Consider the following 13,910-nt stretch of genomic DNA (forward strand, 5'->3'; position numbering starts at 1 on the left):
GTGAATAGTCAGGCTTTACTGGTAAGTTCCTGGCTAAAATGGAACAATGCTCAGTAGTTTTGATGAAAATAACCACCATAAAAGCAGGAACGCCAGAACCATGTGAACTACACCAGTGTGAATGGACAAAAGAGACCTAGACTTATCCAAAGAGTCAAGATGGAGCTGCAGTCACAGACAGAAAACGAACTTACGGTTACCAAAGGGGAACAGAGGACAGGGTAAATCAGGAGTTTGGGTTTAACACATATACACTACTGTATATATAATAGATAAGCAACAAGGACCTTCTATATGGCGCAGAAAACTCTACTCAATATTGTGTAATAATCTGTATGGGAAAGAATATGAAAAAGAATTGTTATGTGTACATGTTTAATTGAATCACTTTGCGATACACCTGAAATTAACACAACACCACAAATCAACTCTACTCCAACAAAAAAATTTAAAAAAAAAAAGTTTCTCACACTTTAAAAAGTTTCTCAAGTTAACAAATCTAGTTTCAGTGACCAGATGCTGGAAATATTGAGCAAGTTGCCTTCAAGATGATAGACTGATCAAACACATTTAATTTTACTCCCTCCTGCCATCCCACTAAAATACAGTGTAAGGATTACTTTTAACAAAAATATAAAATTTACTGAGAGCCAAGGAAATAGAAGAGGTGATGATAACAACATTTGGAAACAATAAAGCTAATGGATGAATAATGAATATGTAGGAAGCCCAGGGAAGGCAATTGACAAGCAACATTGAAGAAAGCAGAGAACGAACCAAATTTGTTCAACAACATCTTCAAAAAATACAGGAATAGGCATCATCTGTCACCACTGGTAAGAAGGAGCTCACATAACAAAAGAAGGACTATTCAATAGCTATATCATTCAATGATTTCTTTCTCCACTTCCGACTGATCAGTCCATCTCTCCCATATGTCAGTATGCTACAGGAAGTATAATCTAGAAAGGGTCTCTGGACTGGGCGCAGCTGAAGGCAGGAATATTATTCTCCAAAAAAAAAGATAACTGGAAAATTTATACACACATACATACACATATATATAAATAATGAATGTTGAGACCTATACCCTCCCCCAAGCCTGCTCTCACCTGGCTCCCAGAATTCCTGCAGGCAAGGAATTACTCTTAGGCAAGATATCAAAAATTCTCTTCTGAGAGGATCTAGCTTAAGAAGAAACAAAGACAGTTAAAGGGGACCTGGCAGACTTCTGGTCTAAAATATTTCTGTTTCTTCACCCCTTTGTGCACATAGTAGGACTACATATCCCTGTCCCTTGAGGTTAGAGTCATGTGATTAGCTTTGGCCAATAAACTCAGTAAGCAGAAATGTTAGGTACTCCTTCCAGATGAATGCTTTTAATTGTCAATTTGTTTCTCCCCTCATCTCCCTCGGTTCTGTTGACCATGGATGGATGTCTCCATAGGGATGTGAGGTACTTAGTTACAATGCACAGGGTTACCAGAACTGGCAGTAGACACTGCTGCCAATACTTAGGAGGCATTTGGTTTTTCAGCCTTAATTACCCTATCCAACTGACATAGGCAGCTTCCTCAACAGACATGGAAACAAGATCACATTTGTCTACTAATTACTGAGTCCTATGAAGATTATGGCATCCGGTCCCATCACTTCATGGGAAACAGATGGGGAAACAGTGGAAACAGTGTCAGACTTTATTTTTGGGGGCTCCAAAATCACTGCAGATGGTGACTGCAGCCATGAAATTAAAAGACGCTTCCTCCTTGGAAGGAAAGTTATGACCAACCTAGATAGCATATTCAAAAGCAGAGACATTACTTTGCCAACAAAGGTTCGTCTAGTCAAGGCTATGGTTTTTCCAGTGGTCATGTATGGATGTGAGAGTTGGACTGTGAAGAAGGCTGAGCGCCCAAGAATTGATGCTTTTGAACTGTGGTGTTGGAGAAGACTCTTGAGAGTCCCTTGGACTGCAAGGAGATCCAACCAGTCCATTCTGAAGGAGATCAGCCCTGGGATTTCTTTGGAAGGAATGATGCTAAAGCTGAAACTCCAGTACTTTGGCCACCTCATGCAAAGAGTTGACTCATTGGAAAAGACTCTGATGCTGGGAGGGATTGGGGGCAGGAGGAGAAGGGGACGACAGAGGATGATATGGCTGTATGGCATCACTGACTCGATGGACATGAGTCTGAGTGAACTCCGGGAGTTGGTGATGGACAGGGAGGCCTGGCATGCTGCGATTCGTGGGGTCGCAAAGAGTTGGACACGACTGAGCAACTGATCTGATCTGATGCACACACCCAGAGTTCTAACCAAATTTTCACTTTGACTTCTTAAACAACCATGAATCAGGGATTACACTTTTATAAGGGGCTGCATGGAGCCCCCCATATATCGACAAGCAGAAAAAAAAAATTTGTATTAGAGACTACAGTACTTTGAAAAAATACTGTAATTAGTGTCTTAATAAAGTCTGAGAAGTCTCAAACAAAAACAAAGGGGAGATATAGAGGAAAAATATCAAGTTTAGTAAATCTAAACTCTGAATACAAGAATGAAAACCTCAAGAAAAAAAATTAAGCTTAAGTAATCCCCTAGAAGAGTAAAATGATAGAAACTAGAAGAGAAAACCAGAGGACACTTTCCAGAAATCCAACACTTAAATAATGGGACACCCAGACATTGAGAATATGGTAAACAGGAAATCATCAATAAAGAATTCAAAAACATTTCCCAAGATGGACATGAGTTTGTAGGTTTCACTGACAGCCCAACACAGTGCATCCAATATCCAATAGACCCACACCAAATGACATCATAATGGAATGTCAGAATATAGTGAAAGAGACACAATATAAACAAATTTTCTCATCTATGAACTTGATACATCTGTTTATTTAGGTCTTGTTTTATGTCCTTAGATAAGGTTTGCTGTAGGGATCATGGTTTTCCTTTAGTATTGACATTTAATTTTATTGTGTTACCAAAAATTTCAAATTTTTTGTTTAAAATTCCTTGTTATTTGCTTTGTGCCCTGCTATGTGATCCCTTTTGTTAACGTCTTAGGTATACTTTAAAACAATATTTACATAGTATATCCACTAGTCATTAACTACATTAGGCTATCTAATTTTGCTAGCTAGCTATATTTATTCATTTATTAGACCACTTGTGAAAGCTTGTATTTGGGTCTGGTGTAGTAAGTTATACTCCTTCTTCTGAGGTTAGAACCAATTGAAATATAAGTACTACACGTCAGACAGATAAAAATAAAAATATCAGCTATTTTACTGTTAAAAACTGGACTAGAGAATGTACTGACATATGATACTTATTATTTTATCCAAGAATTACTTTCGGGTCAGAAGCATAGCTAGAAAATCATAGGTCCTTTCTGCAGAAAGAGTTAGTTTCAACTCATGGTGAAGAGCAGGGTAATATGCATTCTCACATTTCTCAATTCAAAAGAGGATGAGAAATTTAAAAGTTAAACATTTTGGTTCTTCATCCCAACTTAGTGATCAGGGCAATCTGTTCTTTTTCCATGTGAAGGAGTGGGGGTACAGGGCAAAGAGATACTAGGATTATTACTAGAATCATGGCTGGAAGTCAGTGGAGTTCTTTTCCTGGCCCAAAGAGGTGGATGACCAAGTCATCCATATCCTCACTAATTTTCATTTGCTTGAGCTATCAGGTAATGAGATAGCAAGATTAAAATTTTGTTTTAATGTTGAATGTTTGTGTGTCCATTTTGCTTTGTTATTTTATCCAATTCTTTTCCTTTATTAATATTGATTTATTTTGAAAATAGGATCTTAGGCACAGAATTGTTATATCTATATGTTGAATTATTTCTTTTGTTATTATGTGAAGACTTTCTTTACCCCCTTTAATGTTCAAAACTCATGTCTTTTATTAATATAATGACATCACCTTTCTTTTGGTTATTATTTACTTGTAGTGTATTTTTCTAAGCTTTTACTCTCACCCTTTATGTATCATTTTATTATGGTGCTAAATTTCTTTTGAAATCCAAACTGAGTGTCTGTTTTCTAATTGATGCAGTTCATTTCATTTAGAGATTACTAAATTATTTGCATATGGCTTTAACATCTGATTTTGCGCTTTGGGCATATTTGTTTGCATGTTTATTTTTTCCTGACTTCTATTGGATTTTATTAATCCCCTTTGCTTTAATGGATTAGGAATATATATGTTCCATATGAAGTTTTTAAGTTCTTAGCCTTGAAATTTTGACATTCATTAAAGTACACATTTTTCTTGACAAAACCTAAAGTAAATATTTCTCACTTCTTCCCAGAACATACAAATACTTTAGAATGTTTTAAAAATTGTTTGTAAATATTTTAATTATATCTTTTAAAATTATATCTAAATTAATCATTTTGTTATTGTTTTCTTAACCAACATGCTTATATACAGTAACCTAGCTAGATGTTTGCCAATTACTTTGAACACTATTATATTAATAACTTTCATCCCACTCCATTTGTGCTGTTTATTTTTACATACATTTTTAATAATACTTTAGAATCATTTGGGGAGTATTAAAAGCACTCTTTGTTAAAATACATTTATTTATGCCTTTATTTTTTCCATACTATATAACTTTGTATAGAATTCTACATTCTTTCACAGTTAGAATTTTTATTTTAGCTTCTATTATTGCTTTTGAAAATTAATATAATATTTTGTTCTGTTAAAAGCTATCTGCCCTTTCTCTCAAGTGCTTTAAAATTTTTCTATTTTTGGTACATTGAATATTACTACTATGTGTCCAGGTAAATCTTTAGTATATCTTAATTTTTAATAGTATTTAACCCCATATTATCACTGAGTTAGGATATACAAATCTTTTGTGACTTCACTAACTAGCAATATCTGATCAGTCTTATACTCTTCACAAATAATTTACAGAATCACTAATTTTAATTGTTTCAATACTTGTAAATTCTTACAATTAAGTCTGTAGTATATAAATAAGGACTAGTATATTTAATAAACTTTATAAAGAGCCCCCTGCCAATGCAGGAGATACAAGAGACACAGATTCAATCCTTGGGTGGGAAGGTCCCCAGGAGGAGGGCATGGCCACACACTCCAGTATTCTTCCCTGGAGAATCTCATGGACAGAGGAGACTCGAGGCCTACAGTCCATAGGGTTGCAAAGAATCAAATGTGACTGAAGTGACTTAGCACACATAATATTTGGCCTTTATTATCAATTGCACAAAATGGCACTTAAAATTTTCTATTTAAAAATTATTTCTAGAAATGTCACAATACTTGTTTTAAAAAAACTCACAATAGTAATACAAAATTGCTTAAAATAATTAAAGAAAAGAAAGTGAAGTTGATCAGTCATATCGACTCTTTGTGACCCCATGGACACCAGGCTCCTCTGTCCATGGAATTTTCTAGGCAAGAGTACTGAGTGGGTTGCCATTTCCTTCTCCGGGGATCTTCCCGACCCACGGATCGAATCCAGGTCTCCCACATTGTAGACAGACACTTTACCGTCTGAGCCACCAAGGAAGCATTTTTCATATGAGATGTATGTTTCCTTTCTAAAGTCTTCAGAAATCAATACCACAAATTGAGGAAAAAGATCTGGATGGTCATTATGGAATAAAAAATAACACTAGAAACTGAAAAAATAAAAAAATCCAAACAGTATTTTCTCTGCTAAAAACTCTATCCTGAAAAATAAAAGCTAATTACTATTAATTGTTCAGTTCAGTTCAGTTCAGTTCAGTCGCTCAGTCGTGTCCGACTCTTTGTGACCCCATGAATCGTAGCATGCCAGGCCTCCCTGTCCATCAACTCCCGGAGTTCACCCAGACTCACGTCCATCGAGTCAGTGATGCCATCCAGCCATCTCATCCTCTGTCGTCCCCTTCTCCTCTTGCCCCCAATCCCTCCCAGCATCAGAGTCTTTTCCAATGAGTCAACTCTTCACATGAGGTGGCCAAAGTACTGGAGTTGCAGCTTTAGCATCATTCCTTCCAAAGAAATCCCAGGGCTGATCTCCTTCAGAATGGACTGGTTGGATCTCCTTGCAGTCCAAGGGACTCGCAAGAGTCTTCTCCAACACCACAGTTCAAAAGCATCAATTCTTGGGTGCTCAGCCTTCTTCACAGTCCAACTCTCACATCTATACATGACCACAGGAAAAACCATAGCCTTGACTAAATGAACCTTTGTTGGCAAAGTAATGTCTCTGCTTTTGAATATGCTATCTAGGTTGGTCATAACTTTCCTTCCAAGGAGGAAGCACCTTTTAATTTCATGGCTGCAGTCACCATCTGCAGTGATTTTGGAGCCCAGAAAACTAAAGTCTGACACTGTTTCCACTGTTTCCCCATCTGTTTCCCATGAAGTGATGGGACCAGATGCCATGATCTTCGTTTTCTGAATGTTGAGCTTTTAGCCAACTTTTTCACTCTCCACTTTCAATTTCATCAACAGGCTTTTGAGTTCCTCTTCACTTTCTGCCATAAGGGTGGTGTCATCTGCATATCTGAGGTTATTGATATTTCTCCCGGCAATCTTCATTCCAGCTTGTGTTTCTTCCAGTCCAGTGTTTCTCATGATGTACTCTGCATATAAGTTAAATAAGCAGGATGACAATATACAGCCTTGATGTACTCATTTTCCATTAATTGTTGGAGAGCAACCAATAATCCATTTGATAGAGAAACAAGCAATAATAATCCCTGATATTACCCAGAACTGAAATATCTCAATATATCATAATACTTTAAAGTAAACTTTGGTTTACAGTCATAATCTCCTATTAATGTTTTAACTCACTGTTTAACTTACTAACAATTAAAATTACTTCATTATTCTCACATAATTTGTCAAAAAGGAAGACTATGCTTGGTTATAAAGCATCAACCAAAAGAACTATAAATAAATTTCACACTTTTTCTCACAGAGAACAGAATAATAATCCTATTTATTAGTCAGACCCTGAATATCAAATAGAAGATCACAGAGGTGACATTCCATAAGGGTTCATGATTATCACAGACCTTGTCTCTTCAACCATACAGTCACTCTGCTCTTGTTACTGGATTACATGGAAGCCCCCAAGGAAAACTGGAAAATAACAGCATTTTTTTCAGGATACACCCTAGATTAAAGTGACTCAATAGTCTGGGTGGGTCTATCAATTATATTTCCTAAGAGATAAGAATGGATTAATCATTTAAAAAATGGTAAACTGTTACATAAACCATATCAGATTTGTTAGACACCCAAATGTCCAGTCAATATACATATGGCTAATTTTAGTATAAATGACCATTCAAGTCTATCAAATAATGACCAAGGGTAATAGTTTTTATTGAATGTTACAAGATCCATAGCAACTTTATTTAGTAAGTACTTGCTAAGTTAATATTCTCACACTGAATCTTGGCTATTACATTCACTACTTTTCTCTCAGATGTAAAATTCCAGGTTTGCACCTAATTCTAATATTTTATTCTATATTCTGTGTTGCTGCAGTATAATTTTATGTCTTTATATTAAAAGAGATTGAACTTAAGAAAGTAAATATTTTTCCAAAGAAATCATACAAATGTGAACAGATACATGAAAAGATGCTCAACAGCACTAATTATGAAGAAAATTCAAATCAAACCCACAATGAGATATTGCTTCACAACTGTTAGAATGGCTATTATCAAAAACAGTACGTGAACTGAAAACTTCCGGATGTTCAAGCTGGATTTAGAAAAGGCAGAGGAACCAGAGATCAAATTGCCAACATCCATTGGATCATAGAAAAAGTGAGAGAGTTCTAGAAAAATATCTACTTCCGCTTTATCAACTACGCCAAAGCCTTTGACTGTGTGGATCACAAAAAACTGTAAAAAATTCTTCAAGAGAGGGGAATATCAGACTACCTGACCTGCCTCTTGAGAAATCTGTATGCAGGTCAAGAAGCAACAGTTAGAACTGGACATGGAACATACGACTAGTTCCAAATCGGGAAAGGAGTATGTCAAGGCTGTACATTGTCACCCTGCTTTTTTAACTTCTATGCAGAGTACATCATGTGAAATGCCAGGCTGGATGGAGCACAAGCTGAAATCAAGATTCCTGGAGAAATATCAATAACTTCAGATATGCAGATGACACCACCCTTATGGCAGAAAGTAAAGAGAAACTAAAGATCCTCTTGATGAAAGAGAAAGAAGAGAGTGAAAGAGCTGGCTTAAAACTCAACATTTAGAAAACTAAGATCATGGCATCCAGTCCCAGCACTTCATGGCAAATAGATGGGGAGACAACGAAAACAGTGACAGACTTTATTTCTTTGGCTCCTAAATCACTGAGGATGGTGACTGCAGCCATGAAATTAAAAGACGCTTGATCCTTGGAAGAAAAGCTATGACCAACGTGGACAGTATTAAAAAGCAGAGACATTATTTTGCCGACAAAAGTCGGTCTAGTCAAAGCTATGGTTTTTCTAGTAGTCACATATGTATATGAGAGTTGGACTATAAAGAAAGCTGAGTGCCAAAGAATTGATGCTTTTGAACTGTGGTTTTGGAGAAGACTCTTGAGAGTCCCTTAGACTGCAAGGAGATACAACCAGTCCATCCTAAAGGATATCAGTCCTGAATATTCATTGGACTGATGCTGAAGGTGAAGCTACAATACTTTGGCCACCTGATGTGAAGAACTGACTCCTTGGAAAAGTCCCTGATGCTGGGGAAGATTGAAGGCATGAGGAGAAGGGGACAACAGAGGATGAGATGGTTGGATGGCATCACCGACTCGATGGACGTTAGTTTGAGCATGTTCCAGGAGTTGATGATGGACAGAGAAGCCTGGCATGCTGCAGTCCATGGGGTTGCAAAGAATTGGACACCACTGGGTGACTGAACCGAACTGATTATCAAAAAGACAAATGATAAGTATTGGCAAGGATGTGGAGAAAAGGGGATCTTTGTGCACTCTTGGTGGGAATGCAAATTGGTCCAATCACTATGGAAAACAGCATGGAGGTTCCCAAAAAATTAAAATATAGAATTATCATATGATCCAGCAATTCCATATCTGGATATATACCCAAAGGAAATGAAAACAGGATCTCAAAGAGATATCTGCACTCCCATGTTCACTGCAGCATTAATCACAATAACCAAGATACAAAAACAGCCTGTCAATAGATGAATGGATAAAGATGTATTGTATATAAAAACAATAGAATGTTATTCAGACATGAAAAAAGAAAATCCTGCCATTTGCTATGACTTAGATGAAGTTTGAGGGCATTATCCTAAGTGAAATAGGTCAGACAGAGAAAGATGAATGCTCTGCTACATCACTTGTATCTATAACTTAAAAAAAAAGCAAACTCACAGAAACAGGGTAGATTGATGACTGCCAAGAACTGGCAGGTAGGGTAAATGAGATGTTGTTCAAGGGTACAAACTTTCAGTTATAAGATAAATAAGTTCTGGGTATCTAATGTCAAGCACAATGACTACAGTGATTAACACTGAATTATATACTTGAAAGGGCTAAGTGAGTAGATCTTAAATGTTCTCACCACAAAAAAAAAAAAAGTAGTTATGTGGCATGCTGGAGACATTAACACTATGGTGACAATCATTTTATAAAATATAAGTACATCAAATCAACATATTGTACACATTAAACTTACATAATGTTATGTCAATTAATATCCCAATAAAACTGTGGGAAGGGAAAATCAAACTGAAGTGGAGAAACATTTTTATGGTTTTGCAATTTTCTGTCCTGAATTAAAGTTATCAACTTATTCATTCACCTACTTATTACTAAATGCTTACTCAGTGAATACAAAAATCAGTGATAGATTCCCTGTTCTTAAAGAAAGGCAGCCATAGACTGAGTTCAAAGATCCTTAAAGACCATGCAAGTATGTGTATAAAATAATATCAAAACATTCTTCTGCACTAATATCTACTTTTTGAATCTTTTAAAGTAAGTAAATGCACAATTTTCTTAACCTAGTTCCCTACTAGTAGACACTTAATGGCTTATGACTTTTCACTAATAATGCACAGATTATTTTGTGAATAAATATGTGCATATTTTTAAAATTATTCCCATGGGATTTTTCCACTAAAGCAGAATTTGGGTGTCTAGGTAAGTGTACTTTTTAAACACTTTTGCCATATTTTGGCAATCTTCCTTAATAAAGGGCTATATCCTTGCCAAACTGGTTGTCATCACCTCTCTGTCCTGCCTTTGTCAATTGGACAGTAGGTTAACTGACACCTCATCTTGTATAAGATAATATTACTTCATAGCACCAACCATCAGGCAAGTGCCCAAATTTTAACATTTCATTTGTTTTTGTAATAGCATGGCTATCTGTCTACCTCTTCCAGACTGCAAGCCACCGAGGGCAGAAATAGGAATTTATTGCTATCTTTGTGTGTTGCCATTAGGCATAGAAAAGTTTATTTTAAATTATTTCATTTTTGTTTAATTTATTTTTTTATTTTTTTTTATTTTTTAACTTTACAATATTGTATTGGTTTTGCCATATATCAACATGAATCCGCCACAGGTATACACATGTTCCCCATCCTGAACCCTCCCCCCCTCCTCCCTCCCCATACCATCCCTCTGGGTCATCCCAGTGCACCAGCCCCAAGCATCCAGTATCGTGCATCGAACCTGGACTGGCAACTCATTTCATATATGATATTATTCATGTTTCAATGTCATTCTCCCAAATCATCCCACCCTCTCCCTCTCTGCAAAATCATCAAACTGATTTTTCTTTTATGGGTCTTTGGCTGAGCTTTAGTATAATTTGTAAGCTTAGTGAATTAAGTTCCTTTAAGAAAACAATCACTACATCAGATCATTGTGGCCTTGGCCTTCTTGGCATGCAAAGATTTCTTAACAGAAGTTCAGGCCAGGTTGTGATTTGATCTGAAACTGCAGCCCTGACTGCTAGGCTCTTCAAGAGATCTTTCATTCTTTCTATATAATTCTTATCTCAAGGGACCATTATCCTTAGAACTATCGCATTTATTAGTAATACCTCTACCTCCAATGTTAAAATGGCATCTGACTGAAGATGAGATAATCCCTCCTCGTATTGCCTGACTCGCAGACATAAGACTTAACATCTTTCTATTTTCATATTTGTACTCACCACAGTACCCTGAAGCCCAAACCAGTGCCTGGCTCATGAATGAATGAGGAAAATACTGACTTCAGAAGGCATACGAAAAAGTTTTTCATGAATCCAGTCCAGGCACTTCCTCACAGTGCTTTAAAAAAGAAATAAATCCCTTAAAGCTCAAATTTATGTAGTTATCTTGGAAAAAATTTTAATTGCCTAGAGTCCACACAGCTCCTTGTTATATTCTAACATAACAAGGAGTATAAAACCATGACTAAAATATGCACACTCTTCTCCAGTCTCCATAAAAAAAAAAAAAAAAGGAATTGCTGGTTTATTCATCTTGCCTAATGACATAGAAGGGCAAAACAAGTACCCAAACAATGAATAATAACACAAGCACTCAGACTGTAAAATCGATATGTCAGATCAGTAGAGCTGAGCTTCGTTTTAATGCTCTCATCCCTGAACGCAGTGGAGCTTACTTTCTGAATTATATATATGTATTGACCTAATTACATAAATATTGACTTTTCCTTATATGAAGCTTTTTTTTTTCAGTCTCACTGTAATTACGATGTCAATACTTGTGGCCCTAGTAACATTGAATTTAAACCTGTTAATTGTGACTGATGGTGGCACACCATGAGATAATCCAGACAGTCTCACGGTCTCAGCACATGGGTGACACTGGATAGTAACTGATAAATCAGGAATTTCTTAGGGGTATCATAGTAAGGTAAACTTCTTTAAGAACATAATCTTAAAGGATGAAATAATTATTTCATCCCCAATAATTGGGGAGCTGGCCTCCTCCTCAGTTTGTTGGGTTTTACAACACACAGAAGTAATAACCAGGTTGTGACTAGATTTCGGTCTATAATGTTGTACAACATTTTTTTTTCTTTAATCAAACACTTCATCCCTAACTTCAATCCCCAACCCATCCTACTACTAAATTCTTTGATCTACTGACAGATATCTATACCCCTATCCCCATAGCTCTGCGTGTGTATAAAGGGTATCATTTAATATTTATTATTCTTTGATATATTTCAGTGAGGATCTGTGAATAGTTTAGCCTAATACAAAATACATGTATAAATTCTACTTTTTAAAAATGTCCAATTTAATTACCTCTCCTTACATGGCTTTATTTTCATAAGAAAAGATTTCACACAGTTCCTACCACTGTTACATCTCTGGGCCAAGCACTGATTCTATAACTCAAGACATTTTAATTACATTTCTTTACTTTGATAACATTAGAGAAATATTCCAAATGCTTTCAAAAAGCTAGATAGTGCTTTTTACTTTGTTCTCATAAAGTTTCTGAGCACTCCCACTCAAGGTCTTATACGTTCCAATTTAAGAAATGCAGAAGTATGTGTCATATTCATCGTTTAGAGTCAGGTGAAACACATAGGGAATGCTATACAAAAAGATTAAAAACAGTCGTGTCCACAATTTGGGTAGAGATTCATTCTAGAAGGATCATGGTGAGGTGGTATATCCATCATTCCATGATTTTCTCATTTGCCTCTACAGGGATGCCAGAGGAGATGAACCTCAGTGACGTGAAGCAAATCCATCAAACAGACGGTGGTAGTACTTTAGACACAACGGGAGCAGGATGTACAGCCGCAACTGAAACTATGGCACTGACTCTGATGGGTGTAGTCATGTTATTTCCTGGGCTTTGGTAACAGCTCTTCTGCCCCGATACACATGTCTTAGTGGAGTCTTGATTTCTCCCTTCTCTTGCTCTAAGTGGAATAAGGTATCTTTTCAAATGTAACAATTATATTTACGAGAAGGTACTAACTTCTTGGAAGCCAAGTTGGCATGTTGACAAAGTACCTAAAAATCAACGTTTACATGATAGACCGTTTGAAAACATGTCTTCTTTGAATCTAAAATATGAATCTAGCTTAAATGTTCTTAATCGCTAACATGTTAAACCTGCAAATGTGAAGAGCATGGAAGTGACTTTGAATGAGAAGGATTTAGTATGTGTAACTTTACTATTCTCAATTCCAACCTCTTCCTTTTTAAAAGAAAAAAATGTTTTCAGCTGAAGGTGTATTTGCAGGATGATGAAAACAATACATAGCTTTTCTTAAAATACTGGAATCAAAATTTCATTAACTGAATCAGAAACAAACAATGGCAAGTAGTATGCATGCATTTTCAAGATATTCTTCCATTTTTATAAGCTATAGAAAGAAATGACTGAAAGCCTATAAATTATAGAGTAGATTGCAAGGAGCATTTCACATAATTTCATTGAAGACGCTTGATGATTTTTATCCACTGTAACTAAGCCACTGACAAACGTAAAGCTGAGTATTTTGATAGCGTCTGATTTGTATCCCATTATATACAAAATGTATCTTTGGTATTGTGACTGTGTTCCCTCCTATCTCTCTGCCTCCTAATGGACTTATCTATGTTGCAAAGCACACGCCTGCTCTAGGAATATCTCTAATAAAGCTGTTAATTATTTGGTGGAAAATTTTAAAGAATATTGATCATTTTCTCCTAGAAAAAATGATATATTCATCCATTTTCAAAATGTTACTTCAAAAATTTGCTGTTTTTTAAAACTTGATATTGAACAATTGTCTATATATTTCCAAAGTTCCTATGAATATCTAAAGATGCACTAATATAGAAAACACGGCATGCGCTATTTTAGCTCTTTTCGTATTTTCACATAGCAGAGCCACTAATCCAAAGT

At 36.0% G+C, this 13,910-nt stretch overlaps 1 protein-coding gene across 1 annotated transcript in view; it reads left to right on the forward strand.

The window, feature by feature from the left end:
- The window catches only part of GPC5 (glypican 5), a 1,588,740-nt gene extending 1,575,055 nt beyond the window's left edge, over positions 1-13,685 (forward strand). Inside the window, exon 8 of the mRNA XM_019971625.2 lies at positions 12,719-13,685. Within this exon, the coding sequence (XP_019827184.2) occupies positions 12,719-12,876 (158 nt within the window). The 3' untranslated portion in view covers positions 12,877-13,685. The remainder of the gene's footprint in view (positions 1-12,718) is intronic.
- The last annotated feature ends 225 nt before the right edge of the window (positions 13,686-13,910 follow it).

Source organism: Bos indicus, chromosome 12 (assembly GCF_029378745.1).
Source record: "Bos indicus isolate NIAB-ARS_2022 breed Sahiwal x Tharparkar chromosome 12, NIAB-ARS_B.indTharparkar_mat_pri_1.0, whole genome shotgun sequence".
Classification (NCBI taxonomy): Eukaryota; Metazoa; Chordata; class Mammalia; order Artiodactyla; family Bovidae; genus Bos; species Bos indicus.